We start from the raw sequence: 20,958 nt of genomic DNA, 5'->3' as shown, positions 1-20,958 counted from the left end.
AGAATCATAGAACTGTTCGGGTTAGAAAAGACCACCAGGATCATCAAGTCCAACCTTCAACCAAACACCACCATGCCCAGTAAACCATATCACAACCACCTCCCTGCCAAGGTGGTGACCAAGGATCAGGAATGTATTTTTCTTCTTTGTTTCAATCTCTCTTCCTATTTTGAAGTGATTCTTTTTCTTTTGGGAACAGGAATCCTTTGCACATTCACAACAGAGAAGGCTTAAATTATTTTGGCTTCTCATTTGAGACTTTCTTTGCATCTCCTGTCCATAGTGCTCATGCCAGTGTTTGGATTTTCAGTAGCAAGTCACCTAGATCAGGCTCATTATTACCTTTTGTCAGGTGGCTTGTGAGCAATACACACACCTGAAAAATGAGGGGAGTGTTGAGCTGATGCCTCCTGGCCTGAAGATGTGAAACATGCAGGGGCACAGCCAGCGCCAGGCTGGGTGACTCCAGAGCACAGTGCCATTACAAATAGTGCTTGGCCTGAAGGCCCATCCAGTTGAATTAGAAAAAAAAAAGAACCATTAATTAACTTGACTTAAGAGAAGGCTGATGCAGGGCAATGTGACCTTTTCTCTATGTCACATGCCACACGGATTTTAGCTTCCCTCTGACGCTTTGTCACTGCCAGTCCTTGTTTTTTAGATCACTGGATTGCAGGGGGGTGACGGTGACCAAAAGGACTGTGGCAGCAGGAAGAAAGAAAGAGACAGCTCCAGTATTCCATGATCTGTACACCAAAGTGAGCAGAATCCTGTTATGCATCTACTATTATTATCTTGCAATCTAATATATATATATATATATATATATATATATATATATATATATATATATGCACATTTTATTTCAGGTATTACAAATGCATAACACGCCATGTGTACATTTAGTTAAAATACACATTTAAGGTGTGTATTTAACATTAAGGTTAAAATATTTTTTTACAGAAAAAGTAAGAGGGGTATTGGTTCATAGCCCAGTTTGGGTGGGGAGGGACCTTAAAGAAGATTTCGTTCCAATCCCCTGCCATGGGCAGGGACACCTTCCACTATCCCAGGTTGCTCCAAGCCCCATCCAACCTGGCCTTGGACACTTCCAGGGATCCAAAGGCAGCCACAGCTTCTCTGGGCAATGTGTGCCAGGGCCTCACCTCCCTCTCAGAGAAGAATTTTGTTCTAATATCTAATCTAAACCTCCCCCCTTTCAATCAGAAAGAAGTGAGTCTCTCTCTTCCAGACCTCACCAGAAAATCCAACCCCAATGCCTTGTGTCGTCCTCAGAAGGCCATGGTTTAGCAGTACTACATTTTCACCAGCAAGATTATGAAGGACTCTTACAAAACCAATTCAGAGAACATCCCCATCCCCATGGGATATAGTCCCCCTGCAATGCTTTCTCCTAGGTCTGTCTTTTTATCTAGTTTATACATTTGTGTGTTTTGACATGAGTGTCTGAGCCTGAGAGAAGTCACCACCTTGCACAGGAAATTTAAGCATCTTAGACATCAATTTTAGGGAGAGAGAGATTATTTCAGGTAGACAATATGAATCTTTTGAGTTTACTCTGAATGTCTCTTTGGAAAAGCAAGCTCTTGCAACCCTATGCATCATATTCAGAATACATCTACACCTTCTCCTTGGCACAGTGCAAGACCTGACCCACAGCCCGCAGAAGCAATAAACCAGGAATTAGAGGTCCTAGAAATGAGCCAAAACCAGTTTTCAGAGCACATGTGATTCTCTGCCCCTCAGTTTGCTGGAAATCTTTGCAGACCATGAAGGACCTGTGGACCTGTTGTCAGTGTGTGACCTCAGGTATTTCTACTCTGCCATCATCTACCTGTGTGGTCTCTGTTGGGTGAAAGGTGGATGGATCTGAGAGATCACTGCGTCCTGAGTTTCTCCACAGAACGTTCTTTGAGAGTTGTGTCAAGACAGACATTTAGATTAGAGGTGCAGGGTTTTGTCCTCCAACTTTGAGATTTTTTTGACTGCACTGTTGAAAACGAAAATACAAGGGAAAAATTCTTCTCAAATTCCATTGGATAACATTGGCAAGGAAAGGCATGTCAATGTTATACCCACATATACCTCATGTAAAGCACAAAACCTCAGAATGGCTTAAAAAATGCTTTTCCATGTCCCACTAAATCACTGTGGCTTAAAGTATTGAAGGTTGGTTTTGAAACTTCTCTTGAAGAAATCTAAGCTTTTATCTCAGTGAAAACACTCCCATCTTACTAAACAAACCTGATGTGATCAGCAGTGGACCTCAGAAAATCCTCTCACATCTCATTATCCCATAGTTTAGATTAGGGTTTTTATAGCTTGACTTCCTAATTCAACCACAGGATCAGCTCTGCTCCCCTCTGCCACAGTGCTGATATATTATTTCTGTAACATGAAGAGCAAAGCAAAAGAATAGAACATGTTCTCATGGCAACAAGTTAATTTTGGTTTAACCTCCAGTGCTTGCCATTGCACTCTGGTTGGTTAAATAGCAACACCAAGTAAACCATAAGTAAACCTTTACTCAAGCAAAAAGCCTCCTGAAGGTGCTGGCTGCATAATTTTCTGCAACACGAAGGGTTCTCTTGTCATTCTTGTTGGCAAAATGTAATTTCCATGCAAAGATGGACTCTGTTGAACCTATTTACCAAGAAACATCTGCGAAAAGTCATCTGAAACTGAATTATGAGGACTTTCCCCCTGAGAGCAAAGCTCTGTGTTGGTTTTGAATTTTTATCTTTTTATTCCTTTTCTCTCCAAACTCAAGCCTCAGCCTCTCAAAGAAAGACACCCGAAAAAGACACTTTGCTTTTTGAAAAGTCTTCAACACATCTGAATCCCACTGCAGCAATATAATTTCCTTAAGCAGATCCCAAACTGAACATAAAAGGATACAAATTCAACACCCTCAAAATAAGAAGAATAAGATAATAACCCTAGACAATGAGAAAATTGCACAAGTTCACTTTCCATGTCAGTATGCATTTCCCTTTAAGAATTTCCATTTCGCTTTAAGCAATTCTATTATTCACACATAGCATTTCTAATCATTCTTTCAAGTGTTTCTATGTAACTTATCAGGGTTTAATGAATGCCAGAATAAGCACTAGAGGGAAAATCCACATAACTGGACACTAACCCAAAGGTTTTAACAAGACCTCTACATTTTTCTCTTTTTAATATAATCTTTATTCAAGCACTTGCAGCTTTGATCAGAAATATGGCTTTTTTATTGGTATTATTATTGACTTTTTCCCACCCACCCTCTTGCCTAAATCACCATCCCATAACTTGTGAGCCTTCCAGGGTTGCAGTGAAGAGTTATTGGTTACAAAGAGCTTCTTTGAAAACATCTACATAAAATCAGTAAAAGTTAACAAACAAACTTCTATACTGATTTCTACTGAATGGGGACCCACACTTACTTTACAGAGAATAGTAAAAAAAAAAAACAAAAAAAAAACAAAAACAAAAAAACACCCCAGGAAATATCCAAGACTGGAAAATGTTAGAGAACACAAGTGACTTGTTCAGTCTGAAATAATTTATGGAGGTACTTGCTATCAATCAGAATTCCTAAGGATCACCTCGTGCCCAGAAGTTGTCACTCACACTAATTCTGGGACACTTTGCCACTGGAGGCTTGAATGGCTAAAAGATTGGGTGAGACAGGATACATAAACCAGTAGTACAGGAATTTGTTTTACCTTCAGGTCAAGCTATCCTGAATTAATGGCTGCTTTGGAAAACAAAGGGTATGAGAAGAGAAGTCAGTCTATAAATGCTGATTATTCTTCCCAAAGCAACCACTGCCTCCAACATTACACTAAAAACACAATACAATTTTAATCTGATTTTTTAAGCCATTACTGGAGTTCTGTGGGATTCCTGTCTACAGGCTGGAATCTTCCTGCTGTTGTAGGCAGCCCTGCACTTGTATTTCATCTCTGACTAGTTTGGGGTTCTTTTCTTTGGAGTGCTCTTCTGGCATACATGGAGTCAGAGCTTTTTCCAGAGAGACATAAGCCTTTCCAAGAGCAAGGTATGTTTTTTGTTATGTGTGGTCACTGACTTCCTTAGGGATTTCTTCTTCCTTCAGGCACAAATTTGAATGGCTGAGGAAGTTTGTACCCTTGGGGTCTGGAGATGGAAAGGAGAAAGCAGATTTCCCTCCATGCACAAGGATCCAAAGCACTTGAAGCTTGTTGCACAGGCAGCTGAGCTGAATAATTTCTCCAAAGCTGATTTAGATGTCTTGCTCAGTGGTTTCAAAGAGTAAGGGGGACATCATATAATTTTCCTGGAATAAAAAATTATTTCAACTGATTCTACTTGCAGCTCTAATAACTTGTAATAACTTTCAGGGAAACCTAATACCAGCCTTCCAGTATCAAAAAGGGGAGTAGGAGAAGTACTTTTTACAAAGGCATACAGAGATAGGACCAGGGGAAATGGCTCTAAGATGAAAAAGATAGATAGATCTTGGATTCAATATTAGGAAGAAATTATTTAGAGGCTGGCCAGACCTTGGCACAGGTTGCCCAGACAGGCTGTGGCTGCCCCATTCCTGGAGGTGTCCAAGGCTAGGTTGGACAGGGCTTGGAGCAACCTGGGATACTGGAAGGTGTCGCTGTCCATGGCAGGTGTTGGAACTGGGTGATCTTTAAGGTCCTTCTAATCCAGATCATTATTCCAAGATCTGGAAAAGTCCTCAACAAGTGGCACAGCCTATTCCTCCACCCCACAGCAAGGACAGGTCAGCCTGGCTTCATTCCTGACACATCCTGCTGTGACTTTATCTTACAGTTCCCTCTCCAAAAAAGAAAGCAGTCGTGTCCATCTCCTAAGGCACAGAGGCCAGGGAGAGCCCAGCTCTGCTCCAACGTGAGCTGTGCTTTTAATTGTGGTCAATCCTCAGAGCGAGATATGGACAGAAAATTTAATTAATTTATCACAAGTTGGATCATGAGGTCCAAGAAGATCCAAGGACTCTCACAATTTTTAGGGAAATTTTTGCCAAGTATTCTCTCCAACTATTTATCCAATAGAGCTGTATGTCCTGTTTCTTTCATATTTATTTTTTTGGTGCAACCTTGAACCTACTTGGTGCTTTTGATCAGCTAATTCTGTAATCTTTCTGAGGAACAATTTCTTCACTGAAAAGGGGGTCAAGCATTGGAAAAGGCCAGCCAGGGACTGGTGGAATCACCATCCTTGAAAGTGTTCAGTGTTGGGGACATGGTTTAGTGGTAGACTCGGCAATGCTGGTTGGACTTAATGACCTCAGAGGACTTTTCCAACCTAAAGGATTCTGTGATTCAGTAAATCCCACAGAGGAGAATAAAATATTGTTCTTGCAATATGGACCCTATAGGGATGCGACTTCACTTTCAGTCCAGTAACTGTTGCATCCTGGTGAGCATGGGAAGCAGACAATAAGAAAGGCTTTCCCTGGTTTTGCAATGTGCTTATTAATTTCAGAAAAACCACCACAGGAACAAAGTTTATTAGTGAGTAGGAGGATGTTTCAGGAACAGAGCCTGACTGAAAATAATCGCCTCCCTTTAATTAATTACATACAGTTTTATTGCATAACTGATGGTTTTAAACCTTGGCCAATTAACTTGTCAAACACAGAAGTTAAATTCTATATTGGTCTCTTAAGAAAGATCTATGCCAAAGTTTTAATTCAAGTTGCCTTATCCAAGAATGAGAAAATAGGGCCTTTTGAAAGTAGAATTATTGTGTAGCTACCCAGATTTGAAAAAAAAAAAAGAATAGGAAAGACAAAGGCAAAAAAAAAGCAAGGACACAGAAGTCCAATATATTGCACAGGTCCATGACTTCCATTGTAGGGCAAATTGAAGTGGCAAGGTAACCTTGTCTTGACAACCTATTTTGTGAGACAAGATGAGGTGCTGTTGTCAATTTAGCATGCCTACAAGACACAAAAAAAAAAAAAAAAAAAAGAAAAAAAAACCTGCACACCTTTTCATTGAAAAGTTCTTTAAAAGCACCTTATGGTGCTGTGGTAGCTCTCTCCAGTTGTGTGTGTCTTATCCCAGGAACTGGAGAATGTGGAAAGATTTTATAATCACATATATTCATAAATATATTTACATTTATCATAACATATTTTTATATTTATATATTGAAATTATTATAAAATTTTACATGTCAAGTTAATAAACATGTTCTTGGCATGATCTAAAACTGAGTATTCAACATAACTACCCCAGATGAAAATATTTATTTTCCAGTTTCTTCCACACGATATCAGTTAATAACTTTTGTTTTTTCCAAAGCACTGAGCTGTTTCTCCAAAAATTCACTCAGAAATGAATACATTCTTTTCAACTAATTATTTTAACTAAGCATTATATTATACCCGTGCTACATATCCTGAGAACCCAATGGTGCACATAGTTTCAACCACATGTGCTTTGAACTTCGGTAAAGTGATGACATCTATATCAAAGCTATGCTTTATAAATGAAGATTTTGCATGTTTTGTCTCAGTAATTATTTTTTGAAATGCAGCTTTTGCGTGTAGCAACCTCTTGGCCTGAGCTTTCAACACTTTAACTTTATTAAGCTAAAATGTTCTATTAAGTCATTGTCCTGAGAGCAACATGGTTGAAACTGGGATGGATGGTTGTGCACTTCCTGCTGATTTTTGGTGTGCATCATAGAATCCTAGAATCCTAGGATGCTTGGGATTAGAAGGGACATTGAAGATCACCTCATTCCACTCCCTACCATGGGCAAGAAGACCTTCCACTATCCCAGGTTGCTCCAATTCCCATCCAGCCTGGTCTTGGACACTTCCATGGATCCAGGAGTGGCCACAGCTTCTCTGGGCAACCTTGGCTCACCACCCCCATGGCTAAGGAACATCACTCAGAAACCACCTACACCAGAACCCTGTCCAACCTGGCCTTGAATGTTTCCAGGATTGAAGTAGCCACCACCCCTCTGGACAACATGTTGCCAGTGTTTCACCACCCTCATTGTAAAAACTTCTGCCTTACATCTAATCTAAGTTGACCACCTACTAATTTAAAACCATCAACCCTTGTCCTAGTGCAGCAGGACCTGCTAAAATTATCTGCTCCCATTTTTCTTAAAAGCTCCCTTTAAGTACTGAAAGGCCAAAGTAAGGTCTCCCCACAGCCTTCTCTATTATACAAAAGTGGTAGCACGCAGCTCTGAGCCATGCCCAGAGCAATTGCATTTTGGGCCAAACGAGTCAAAATTTCTTGCTTCTTAGTATGATCATGAAAGCTGTCAAAGCAGACAAAGACTGTCAAAATTTAAAAGCACAAAGAGGAGACCAAGGCAAGCTAAGGTCACAGAGGCAACATCTACGTTCTTGCCTGATTTAGTAATGCCACAAGAACACTGATAATTAACAGTTTGTAATTCTTCCCAGTGGTTCACAGGGGATTCAAACTAGTTTGGAATCACACCATACCAGATGCCACACAGACATTTCTGTAGTTCCTGACACTGTAATGTCAAGAGTCATTACAACTAATGAGTGGAAGGAAAAATAAGAATTATCCTCATTTCACAGGGTAATCAAGTGACTTCCTTACTGTGAGGGTGCTGAGGCCCTGGCACATGTTGCCTAGGGAAGCTGTGGCTGCCCCATCCCTGGAAGTGTCCAAGGCCAGGTTGGAAAGGGCTTGGAACAACCTGGGCTAGTGGAAGGTGTCCCTGCCCATGGCAGAAGGTGGAAAGAGCTGATCTTAAAAGCCCCTTCCAACCCAAACCCTTCCAGCCCAAACTCTTCTATGGTTCCATTCACTCTCTGGGACCTCTTCTCAAAATTCAGTTGCCCAGACATCTTTAGCAGTGCTGCTCTTGTGTGTCAGTGACAGTGACAGTGACACAGCTCCTGCTTCAGAGCTGCCTCCTGTCCTGCCAGCCCGGAACGTGGCTGGACAAGCGAGAGTTTGGTTGGAAGAGGCCATGCCAACACAGCCAAGGTTCCACACAAGAACCTGCCTTTCAATTGTATTTTGACATCCTTGACATCAAAGAACAGGGCAAAAATTCCCTTGCTTTTTTGCAGCTCTTTTACAGCACTGATCCAGCATGGAAAAATTAAAGATGCTTTATCTGAAACATCCACAAAGGAAATCCTGTGTTTCTGATGAACCTGACTTCCTCAATTTCCTGTTTGCTGCACAGCTGTCTGCATTGGTCTCAGGGACATTTTTTTGGACATATTTGTGAACCTCAGTTGGAAGCCAGGTTCCTAGAGCTGGAACATAAGGGTCTATAATCATTTTTAAAAAAATTAAAAATCACAGTGAAAACAGAAAGAATGAAAAGAAAACAAACCAATAAAGAATCTATCCTGTCATAACATTTGAGGTTCTGGTATTTGCTGGCCTTGGAGTAGGTTCAAGATAAATGAAGGAAATGTGTATTTCATTAAATGCTAATATTTGGAAGATAAGAGGAAAAAATGATGAAATGCTCCCAAGAACAGTTGTGCGGGCAGTGCCTGTGTGTGTATATAAACACAAATGTTTGCATACACACAAACAGATCATCATGATTCGCTCTGAATCAGCGCAGGGATACGTAGGAAGAATTACAGGGAAGGGAAAAAAGATACCTGTTTTCCCAGGTCATTGCTCTTCATATTCATGACAAAGAATTTTGCACTTCTTATTCTCAATCTCTTTTCAGAACTGTAATTAAAACCTTCCACAAAGTGTTTTTTGGGTTTTTTTGGGTTTTTTTCCAAGTGAAACTTGATCTTTTAAATAATCATTGAGTCACACATAGGCACACACAAAAACATCTCAATCCTACACAAGCTAAACTGTGCTAGGTGCTTTAATAATAAGGTTGGTGAACTAACACCCAGCCAGCTTTTTCCCAGTGGATGCCATGCTTGTTGCTGGTTAAGCTTTGATGTCTCTTCTCCATTCCACCCCAGAGGACTCTGTGTAATCCCTTGGCTCCTGCCCAACCCAGTCTGTAAAGTCCGGACACAACACATGTTTGCCTCCTGGGGACACAGCCTTGAGCAGCAACAAGGGTCACCAAGTGCCCAGAATTCTTTTGTCAATTAGCAGATGCAATGCAAGAGAACTAGAACTTGGGATTTGAGGCTCCAAATATTCAGGAGAGCATTTGATGTCTGTGCTTCAAACAATGCAGCAGAGCAGGAACTGAAATTTTCACAAGCGATAGACAAGGCTTAGATTTTTCAAAGAACATGAGAAAATAATGAATCTAAGCAATTTATTTTCATAAATAGTTCTGGACACAGTTTTTCACAAGGACTGTAAATAGAAATTAATTCACTGACCACAGAGTTGTTTTCCTGATAACCCTCAACCTCTACTGCAAGGCCATAGGTTCTAAAGTTTAGAGATTTGTTTTTAACACACACCAAAAGAAAGCTTCATTTTGTTCATTGCAGCTGAACCATTTCTGAGCAAACTTTCAGACAAAATCTTTCCCCAGGCATAAATCTATCAGGGAAAAAGAAAGGCATCTAGTGTAGCAAATAACATTAAAGTGCAGAGTGTAAAATAAAATATAAAAGTAGAAGCCAGTAAAAAGAAAGAGCAAGTAATATGATGGAATGTTACAGTATAGGCTGTCAAACTGTGATTGCATGAAATCAGTGGTACTCTTGGATCAAAGCCATGGATCCATGGCAACCTCCTTGCAGGTGGACAACACCTGCCAAAGAATCCATTAAATGCCTTGGTCTATGTTTCAGGTAAGGCCAAATGACATCAAGATGATGATTTGGTTACTGGTTGGGAAGGCTGTGGATGTTTGGCTTTGGATAAGACCTCTGGGATCCAGTGCAACTGTAAATGTAATGCCACAAAATCCCTCTAAACCGTGTCCCTCCGTGCCACATCAACACTTCTTTCAATGCCACAGCAGAGGAGAATCAGGAGGTAAAGAACAACTCCATGCCAAGTGGAACCAGTGCTACACTGCACAGCTGTGGCTGGATTCCCAGCCCTAGAACAGCATGCAAAAGTTTTTTCCTTTAGTTGAGATACAAACCTGGGGTTTCACTCCAGAGAACATTTTTTGGTAGCCAAAGGACTCCAAAAGGATAACCCACTTTGGGGGACAGAAATGTTCACTCAGAATTTTTGTTCACAGACCCAAACTTTTTTAAACCTGTAGGAATCTATTAGCTTGAGGACTTATTACTCTATTACTTTTGTTTAAAATAGAAAATTGTTTAAAAGGACTGGGAGGGAAATAACACACAGATATATCTGCACATACACTGCATGATTACATAAATCTCATGCTTGAAGAAACCCAACTTAAAAAAAGAGACAGAAACATGATGTAGAAACACCAATAAATTGACTGTTAGCCAGATTTCCAGACACATTCTGCAAAACTCAGGAATGTGATCCACGGGTGCCAATGTAGTAGATCCCTGCAGTGTTCATTTAAAAATGTGTCCCCCACAGGCTGCCCAACACCTCTAAAATGGGTGAGAAAGCTGCTTTTCCATCCACAGGCCTTGATCAGTGCCACAAAGAGAGGAAAAGAGAGCTATCCCTTGGTGTTTGTGCCTGCTTCTCTTTCAAATGGAATTAATGGTGGTTTAATGGGGTATGAAAGGATGTTTTACTGGAAACAATGAGGAACAATTGTCTAGCTCACGTTTCATTTCACAGGTCATTATTGCATTAAGAAGTAAATCGACCAAGTCCGGTAAATAACAGTCTGTGTTTTGCCCAAAGCTTCAAACCAACAATCTTAGCAGTCACCAACTAATATCTTTGTCATTTTTAACCCTTGCAGGGATCTGCTAGGGGCTAAACAATTATAGTCTTCACCCACCCCTAGCAGGTAAACATTATTCATTTTATTTCTCATCCCTTCTTCCTGCAAACCCCATGAGGCTGGGTTGGTTTTTTTTTGGGGTTTTTTTTTGCATTGTTGTTTTGTTTATTAGCCAACCTAGCCAACTGTGTGTCTGGTGGCCTTGAAAAACAACACATATTTTAGTGACTGCCACAGGCATCTTTAAACAGGCTGCTTCCTCTGCAAAATTAATTGTTGCAAAATGTGGTGCTTCCCCTGTAAACCTCTGCAAACTCCCACTCAGCAGTTTGGTTGGATTATAAATATGTCTCTAAGATCTAAAGGAAATAATACAGTTACGCTTGCAGGATGAAATACACATTTCTTTTTTTTCTGTTTTTCTTTTTTTTTTTTTTTAATTGCATCAACACAACCATCTTGCCTCCTTAAAGGTAACAGCCACCAAGTCTGGAGACAGTGTTCCATGTAGATGCTGTCCTTGGTTCCATCTCTGCCTCACTGGAGCAACTCACTTCTCCACTTCCTCTGTTTCTCCTGACACATTCTGGCTTGACTTCTAATATCAGCAGCTTCTGCAGCAGCTGCACCAAAGGCAGCATGGGCAGCAGATCAAGGGAAGTGACTTTGCCCCTCTGCCCCACTCAAGTGAGACCTCACCTGCAGAGTTGCTTCCAGCCCTGGATTTCCAGCACAGGAAAAAGATGGAGGTGTTGGAGCCAGTCCAGAGGAGGCACCAGGATGATCAGAGTGATAGAGCACCTCTGCTATGAGGAAAGGCTGAGGGAATTGGGATTGTTTAGCCTGGAGAACAGAAGGCTTTGGAACGATCTAATTGTGCCCTTCCAGTACTTGTAGTGAGTCAACAAGAAAGAGGAAGAAAGAATATTTACAAGAGCATGGATTGACAAGACAAAGGGGGATAGATTCAAATTGAAATACAGTAAGTTTAGATTGGATATTAGGAAGAAATTCTTCCCTGTGAGGGTGGGGAGGCCCCTGGTACAGACTGCCCAGAGAAGCTGTGGCTGCCCCATCCCTGGAAGTGTTCATGGCCAGGCTGGACAGGGCTTGGAGCATCCTGGGATAGTGAAAGGTGTCCCTCCCTGCCCATGGAAGGTGTCCTTGCCCATGGCAGGGGGTGGAATGACGTGATCTTTAAGGTCCCTTCCAACTCAAACTGTTCTGGGATTCTGTGATTCTTCCAGAAGATGCTGGAAATTTCTGTGTGGTATATTGTAAGAATAAAACCCAATGACTGACTCAGATATGTGGGCATCACTGAAGCAGGAATGATAAATATGAATGGAACAGTTCCCTGGGAGAATATGAAGGATGTCTGAGCTTTGAGGAGAGGTTCCAGATAAGGAATGGATTCATAGAATGGTTTGTGTTGGAAGGGACTTTCAAGATCAGTTTGTTCCAACAACCTGCCATGAGCAGGGACACCTTTCCCTATCCCAGGTTGCTCCCAGCCTTATCCCGCCTGGCCTTGAACATTTTGAGGGATGGGGCAGCCACAGCTTCTCTGGGCAACCTGTTCCAGTTTTGGTTCTCTGGTGCTGTACACCATTTTCTGTGGGACTCATCTCTACACTTACATACTGCACAGAATTTCAGGCTCATTGGCATTCCACAAGAACAGGCAGACTGAATAACCAGGACCAAGCACATGGGTTGAGAGAAAATCCCTTTTCTCCCCAGTGGCCACTCTTTGTCTTCATCAGAAGCATTTAAAGAGTCCTAATTACCAAACCTCCTACAATGTCCTGGCCTTTGGACCCAAATATCACTGTCAGACCTCAAAGATTCCTGCAGGCCACATATATTCTTTCATAATTTTTAAAATAGGTGCTGAAAGGGCTAATTGAAATTATTTGACCCATCCTCCACCTGCTCAGGAAAAGATGATATGTATCTGATTATCTAAGGATGTTACCACTGATGAGGACTCTGCAACTCACTCAGGCAAGCTATGCCCATGTTTCTCTGTCTGTATTTCAACATTTCCTCCCAACGCATAAAATTATCCTGATGATACTTCAGACCATTATTTCTGGTTCCATAGAGTCTGAGAGCAATTTATTTCTCTCCAATCCCCAGCAGTCTCATGTTTTTGAAGGCTGTTCCTAAACCTCTCTTCCACCTTTTCTCAAGACCAAGCCACCCAGCTTTTCCAGCCATTCCTCATATCACCTGTTTTCCACATGCCTAATAATTCTTTTGACCTTTAACTGTCAGGTTCCTAAATAAACCCATGAGTAGTGAGTCCATCAGTTTTTCAGGTTTCATGGACCAATGGTTTATGAATCACAGTTTAAGAAGCACTACATTGAAACAGAAGCCTCATCATGTCAATGATAAAAAAAAACCACTTTTTGCTTGTGTTGCAGACAACATTTATATACAGAAAAGGAGAGAGGTGGGTTTCAAATCCATAACTGGAATCCTAAATGAAGGAGATGTGGTGTTTTGGGGGTACTGAGCCCCCAGGGAAGCAAACAGGCTCTCCAGGATCTCACAAAATCTAAAAATGATGGCATTTTTTTAAATAGCTCCTTAAATACAGGAGTTGAGTTTGGAAAATGGAAAAACCTGCTCTTTCATCCTCAGGGATTAAGGCTAAAAGGAGAAGCCAAGAATTTCTGATAGCAAGAGTAGGCACAAACTATTTGTTGGCACATCTTCAAAAAGGATTGCTATCCTAAGGGGCAAGGTTATCTCCCATTGTCAGGGACCTGACTTCATAATCAGTTTTTCTAAAATTCATTTGGATAATCATTCCTAATAGATATGTATACATATTTTACATTTTATGCAGCTGAACATCAGTGCCTGTTTGAAAGAACCTGAGGAATTTAGAAAAGAAACAAAAAGGGTGGCAAAAAAACTAAACTCCATTTACAGCAATAAATGTGCAAAATGGTTGGGTTTGCCCAAGGTTTTTTTGGCTTCATAAGGAGAAAAGAATTTGTTACCCTTGTTTGATGGGAACAAGGAAATAGAGTTTGATAGCCTTATACAATTATACATATACAGATATATAATCTGTGTGTGTATATACATTGCTCTATGCTGATCACATGGAAAATGAACAATGCCATTCATCCCACACATCCTGGATTCAGAATTAAGGAAAAAGCAACCCTGAAAAAGGAAAATAGCCTTTTATTAGAGTCTGAAATGCAGGTGACTGTGAGACAAAGCAATTTATAGTATTTTAAAATGGACATCTGGCATGGCCACCTCAGCCCCACTGCTGACCTTGTTACTACATCCCCAACAGTGCCCAGTTCCTCTCTGATTTACCAAAAGAAATCATGTAGAGGAGTGGTTTTCATTGGCAGAGCTGCCCCCCAAGGAATTCTCATGATGTCTCATGATCCAGATCACAGAATCACAGACTGGCTTGTGCTGGAAGACACCAAGAAGTTAATCTTGTTCCACCCCTGCCTTGGGCAGGGACACCTTCCACTATCGCAGGTTGCTCCAAGCCTTCTCCAAATTGGCCTTGGACACTTCCAAGAATGGGGAAGACACAGCTTCCCTGGGAAATCTGTGTCAGGGCCTCAGCACCCTCACAGAGAAGAATTTCTTCCATACCTCTAATCTAAACCTGCCCTCTGTCAGTTTAAAGCCATTCCTCATTCTATCTTCTTTCCCAGCTGGTGGATTCTGCACCCACAGAATTGTCCCTCACTCTGCTGTGCTGAAGTTGGCAGAGCTCATTCTTTAATTCAGTGTGTTCCACCATCTCACCCCGATGAGCCACCATAGAGACATCAAAGATATAAAAATAACTTAATTTCCCTTTGGATTACTTTAAACTTTGTTCTCTCATGAGCCTTACAAAAATCCTCCCAACTTTATTCTCTGCTTTGGTCTCAACTTAATTAAAGTCTGCTGAAAACTTTACCAGAGATGTGTTTTCAGGAAAATTAGGGATTACAAGCATTTTCTGATCATATTAGGTTTGGTTTTTATGAAAGAATAGCTTGGTAAGAGCTCTTTTAATGTCCTCCATTGCTACTTCCAACCCATTTTGCATGGGCCATTTATTGCAGAGAAAGCAAATTTCTATTTGTGAACAGCAAGAGCAAAAAAAGCTCCAAAGGAAAACAATGCTGATATTGAATTGTTTCATCCCTTGCAGATCTACCAAACGTGTATTTTCTTCTCAGACATCTTTAATTACTGACTATGATTATGCATAGTTAGTGTGGCTAATCATATTCCTTGGAATATTAAATATTAATGGTGCAGCATTTTCACCCAGCTTTAGCCCTAATTTATACTGCCAGCCTGTGTCTCAAAACTCTATGCTTTCCCAACTATTATTTGAGATTTGTATTCAATAATTAAAAGTACCAGAAGAAAGAAAATTGTACAAAAATCCTGGACCCATAACCCAAGTTATTGTTTTTACCTACACCTGACATTTTAACATATTTCTGATGAACTTACCAAACTTTTGTATATTCATTTATGACTTTTAAATTCATTGTTACAATTCAAAGAGTTTTTGACAATAGTTTTTTATAAAACTGAGTGTTGAATGTCTGCATAACTTGCATCAGAACAGCATTTACAAATTAAATACATTCCTCTTAATGATTTAGAAAATGTATTGATTACCTCTAGAGAGTAAGCAAGACTACTGAGCAATTTCACAGCTTTAGATTTGTCCAGATTGAAAATGACACAGGAAAATATAATCTCAGTGATTTGCTGGTCAGATAAAAAGTTTAGTTGTCCACAATACACTGATGCTCTCACCAACAGATTAACACTAAAGCTGAGTCAATAAAAAATTATCTGTTTTGTTTTTTTTTAATAATTGGGAAAAAAAAAAAGAAAACAAAACACAACTGCAATTTTTTGTTTATTTCTTTATAATTGCAGCCAGAATTTAAATGTTCAGTGATGTCCCAAAATATAGTCCAGGAATATTTTTTTTAGTAAAAAGTGCTATGTAAAATGCACTTTGGGCTTATTCTAGTCCATGCAACCATAAAGTTCCACCTGCCTTAACAGGGTGGCGTGTTTTTAGATTCAGAGTTTGGCTGTCAGGGTTCTGGAAGGAAAATTTTTAATTCAATGACTGATCTTCTGCAAGCCACAAATTCTCTCCTCTTCCTGGAAAACTAGTGTCAAAATAAATGCCCATCCCACAGAGGTATTACAGACCTAAATTTGACTAATTCTTCTACTGTATCCAAAGAACTGGAGTTGTCACATTTGACTGTGTAAAGTAGAAAATAAATCCAATTATTCACACAAAATGCAAGGAGCGCATGTTTACAACACAAAGAAAAAGTTGCATGAATATATATCAGATAGTCCAGGGCTTCATCATCCCCCAGTAAATCAGAATCAGAGAGGACTGAAGGAAGGACACAAAGTTGGTGAAAAGGCTGGGGAACCTCTCCTTCCTCCCTGAAAGATTAGGTGTGTTCTCCCTGGAGGAGACAAGGCTCAGGAGAGAATCCTATCACAACATTCCAGGGAATATCACAATATTACAGGGAAGCTACAAGGAGGATGAGGCTCTTTCTTCACAAAGAGACACATGGGGAAGACAATGGGCAACAGGTACTGCTTGCACCAGGAAAAGTCTCATTTCAACATAAGAAATAAGTTTTTTTCACAGTAGTAGCAATCACTGGGTGTTGTAGTTGTCCCATCCCTGCAAGTGTCCAAGGCCAGGTTGGACAGGGCTTAGAGCAACGAGGACGGTGGAAGGTGTCCGTGCCCATGGCAGGGGGATGGAACAAGGTGATCTTGAAGGTCCCTTCCTCCAAGGGACCTCCCAAGCCAACCCATTCTGTGATTCTATGGTTTATTGGAATAACCTCCCTAGGGACACAGTGGAATCTCCATTACATCCTCAATTTGAGGTTTTCAAAATGCAGTTGGACAGGGTGCCAGATAATGTTGCTTTTCCCACAGAAGGGTGGACCAGATGAGCTTTAGAGTCCACTTCCAACCTGATCTGCTTTATGATTATTCGGTCCAAATTGCCTTAAATTATACCTAGAATGTATCTGTCAGCAGGAAGAAAACATAAGTCTGCAGGCTCAAGACTAAAACTTGAAAGCCTTGGTTTCATCTCTCCGTTTCTGTGTGTTACCCATGTAATGAGTCAATCTCTCTTTGCTCAGTGGAGGGGACATTAGTAAACTCTGATGGAAGTTGTCCCTGCCCATGATAAGAGATGGAATTAGATAACCTTTGAGGTCCTTTCCAACCCAAACCATTCCAAAATTCTATGACAACACTGGAGACAACAGAAGTGAGGGCAGCTGGGTCTTCTACCTACATTCCCACCAATAGAAGACAATGAATTTTGATGTCTCTGGGAGTCAACCCAGATCACAGATGTGAGGAATTGTGACAACAGAGTCCTATGAATGCTGCAAAAAGCCAGCAACTGGCTGATCCTTTAACTACATAAGGATGATTGAATCAGCTGCCCTTCATGGAGCTGGGGTTTTAACCTGGACATAGGAATCAGCTGAATACACAAACTGTTCCCTTATCCTAAATTCCCCAACAAGACACTCCTGTTTATAGCTAATTCTGCTGTACAGCTTATGGTTCTGGTATTTCCTCTATCATGGAACCATTTAGTGCTCTAGGCCTGGCCCCAAGCTCTTTTGCAAGAGGCTTGCTCTAGACACGAGTTTTAGGAGAAAAACATTTTATCATCCAAAAATGGCAGCTCAAAGACATTTAAATAATTACAAATTCATGTTAAACTCATTAAATTGTCTTGGATAATTCAAAAAATGGTACTTTGAATGTTCCTCATAAATTATTTAGGGAGGAGGGTGTTGGAAAACATTTAATTTTAAACTTTTGCAGCATTATATTTAAAAGACAAAAAAAACCTAAAAAGGACTTTCATATTAAAAAGTAATTATGCTTTGTTGGACTCAAACCCACTTTTGTTGTTACTCCTTTTTTCTTGCAGTAGAAATAATAATAGCAACAAAAATCTTGGATCTGTTCCCTCCTGTTTTGTTCTTTTTTCTAAATTTCTGCGGTTTATCCAGAAAACTAAAATTTCATTTTGAAGTGAACAATTCTGCTTCTTCAGAGAGTCACGATAAAAAGCTTGGTCTATGAGCAAAGAGCAAAGTCAGTGGGTAAAAGTTTGGGAAAACAAAGGGGGGGAAGTAGTGGGTATAGAAATAATAAATTTCATAAATTCTATATCAATTACATCTTCAATAAAAGAGATCATGTGAATCCAGGAACATCAATATAATCCTGAATGATCCCTTGTGCCTCAGTTATGGCTCTCACAACCTCTTCCCTGTGATAGTCCTTATTCTTATAAAACATCTCCATGGCTTTTTTGTCCCTGAGGTCTACTGTTTTGGTTTGCTCCCCACAGAGTAATCAGAGTATTTGAAAATGGCTGAGGGACAGTAATTTCAATCTGATTGTCCAAACTGGAAGCTTGATGTGAACATAAATATGTATGTGTATCATAGAATCAGACAATCACAGACTGGTTTGGGTTGGAAGGGAATAGGAAAGATCATCCCATTCCAATGCCCCTTCCAAGGCATTCCATGATTTTATAATTCTGTGGCAACACCAACATCTTCACAGGCCTTGAAACATTGTCACACCAAAGGGGAATCGGTCCCTACAGAATCATTAAGGCTGGAAAAGACCTCCAAGGTCATCAAGCTCATAATGAATGAGTGAATGCCACCATGCCCACTAAACCACATCACAAAGGGCCAAATCATGGTTTCCTTAATGATTCCAGGGATGGTGGCCTCACCCCTTTCCTGGGAAGCCTGTTTTAATGTCTGACCACCCTTTCTGGAAAGAAATTTTTCATAATATCCAACCTGAATTTTCCCTGGTGCAACTTGAGGGCATTTCCCCCTGACCTATCACTAATTTCCTGGGAGAAGAGGCCAATCCTTCTTTTCAGGGAGTTGTAGAGGGTCCCCCTGAGCCTTCTTTTCTCCAGATTAAGGAACCTCAGCTCCCACAGCTGCTCCTCATAGGACTTATATTCCAGACCCTTTCCCAGCTCCTTTCCCTTCTGTGGACACGCTCCAGCCCCTCAATGTCTTTCTTGCAGTGAGGAGCTCAAAACTGAACATGGGACTCGAGGTTTGGCCTCATCAATGCCCAGCACAGGGGGGATGATAATTTCTCTGGACCTGCTGGCAGGAAATGAGTGGGAGCAAGAAAGTTGAGCTTTTTCTCCAATTTGTCTATCCTGGGAGTCTGCATTGCACTGTGAAAAATACTCAGGAGGAGAAAGGAGAGAAGGGAAGATGACCACAAATTCACCTTATCATGCAGTTGTTTCTTTCCAAACATCAACCTCAAGACAAAAGGAACCATGGGTCAGAGAAATGCAGAGGAATTGAACACACATTTGTGAAGGGAAGGGGAAAAAAAATCCCCATTCAGATTTGGGCAGCAGAAAGAGAACACAGCAATTTTGGCATAGCTTCAGAGGCAGGCAACATTTATCATATGCTGTTACCTCCATTTCACAAGGAGATAAACCCTGTGGAGTGAAGGTTGTACCCTCAGTGCACTTTAGATGGTGGGGATTCCTCCTATACCTATGACTGTGTGCTAGGATATGCTAAAAATAGTGGGAATCTGAATAAAATCCAGGTTTTGTATGCAAATACATTCATTAATATGCAGGTGCTAAGTGGTAATAGTACCAAAGCATTAGTGCTTGGATGTGATTCATAATTAGGGTGGAAAAGGTACAATAAAAATCAGTGTTTGCATCTAGACAACACATAAATCAACCCTGTAAGCAGCCAGCTAGAGTGGGATCCTTAGAGGAAAAGCCTTGCACATTTTGTTTAAAGATTAAAGTTCTTCTTGTGTTTAATCAGTTTCAGAGTGTGAAGGAAAACAGGATTAATTACAGTCCCTCCCATCAGTCTCCCATACCGGCAGAGTTACAAACGATGCATCTCTACAGCAAAATGGCCACCATCAGCAGCAGGCACAGGGAATGCTAATTGTAATTAAAGAGTTTATTTGGAATCAAGAGAGCTGAGTTTTAATCAGGAAGAGAATGGAGCCTTGCTGTGGGAGCCTTCAGAAAGTGGCTACTGAGAAGAATGGGACTTTTTTAAACAGAGAGGGGTCGTCGAACTTCTGGAGTGGGTTTTCAGCTTGATTATCTCCTCAGTGGGATGCGGATGAAAATCCTTGCGGGGCCAATTATTGGTACTATTTTGCAGTTTTGTGGTGTTTTTATGGCATGTGCCCCTGACTGCTCTCAGAGGACTTTGCAAGGGTCAGGTAGAATCACCAGTCATGGAATGGTTTGGGTTGGAGGAAACCTCAAAGATCATCTCATTTCACCCCCTGCCATGAGCAGGGACACCTTCCCCTATCCCAGATTGCTCCAAGCCCTGTCCGGCCTGGCCTTAGACAATTTCAAGGATCCAGGAGAAGCCACAGCTTCTCTGGGCAACCTGTGCCAGGGCTCAGCACCCTCACAGGGAATTTCTTTCTACCATCCAGTCTAGCGAGTCAGACCCTAAAGGGGCTAAGGATGAGGGGTAAAATGATACTGCAAGTAGGCAGAGTGGCCCTGGTGGGCACAGAGCTGCACAGCACAATTCACTACATCCTGCCTGGAAAGGAATCACACAGATTGGGACTACCCTGAGCTCAACCTCAGCTGCAGATCTCAGTGAAAGTCACATCTCACGGCTCAAATTTCTGCATGACTTTGCAAACACTCCCACCAGCGCAGGCACTTACCAGCTTCTGAGTAGAACTGTGTCCATTCAAACTCTGACTTGGGGAAAACAGAGACAGGTGGCTCCAGATGCAGGACACCTCCATCCAAATCCTTGAAAAGGGCTTTCCTTGAGCCTTTGCATCTCTTTTCGGAGAGCATAGTGTCTTCAGAGGTTTGTACACTGGTTAGGGGGAAAGGTAGCATTATTACTAGTGGCTTGGAACAGCCAGAAAAGCCTACAAATTTCTATGTAAATCATTAACTACTGGCTGCCAGAGAGGAAGGTACCTGTAACAGGACTGGTGTACCGAGAGAAACTCATCTCACTGAGACAAATATAAGAGTTA

The 20,958-nt window shown here is 41.0% G+C and overlaps 1 protein-coding gene across 5 annotated transcripts in view; it reads right to left on the bottom strand.

The window, feature by feature from the left end:
* PKHD1 (PKHD1 ciliary IPT domain containing fibrocystin/polyductin) overlaps positions 1–20,958 on the bottom strand; it is a 239,168-nt gene that overhangs the window by 48,562 nt on the left and 169,648 nt on the right. For 3 of the 5 annotated variants that reach the window (XM_038131605.1, XM_038131604.1, XM_038131606.1), the window contains one exon: positions 20,632–20,792. In XM_038131605.1, the coding sequence (XP_037987533.1) occupies positions 20,632–20,792 (161 nt within the window). Of the gene's footprint in view, positions 1–3,517; positions 4,325–4,800; positions 5,963–20,631; positions 20,793–20,958 lie in introns of those variants that run through there. The other 2 variants (XM_038131607.1, XM_038131608.1) reach the window with 2 other exon arrangements.

The sequence above is a fragment of the Motacilla alba genome, chromosome 3, assembly GCF_015832195.1.
Source record: "Motacilla alba alba isolate MOTALB_02 chromosome 3, Motacilla_alba_V1.0_pri, whole genome shotgun sequence".
Classification (NCBI taxonomy): Eukaryota; Metazoa; Chordata; class Aves; order Passeriformes; family Motacillidae; genus Motacilla; species Motacilla alba.
This window is presented reverse-complemented; position numbering and strand designations above follow the sequence as displayed.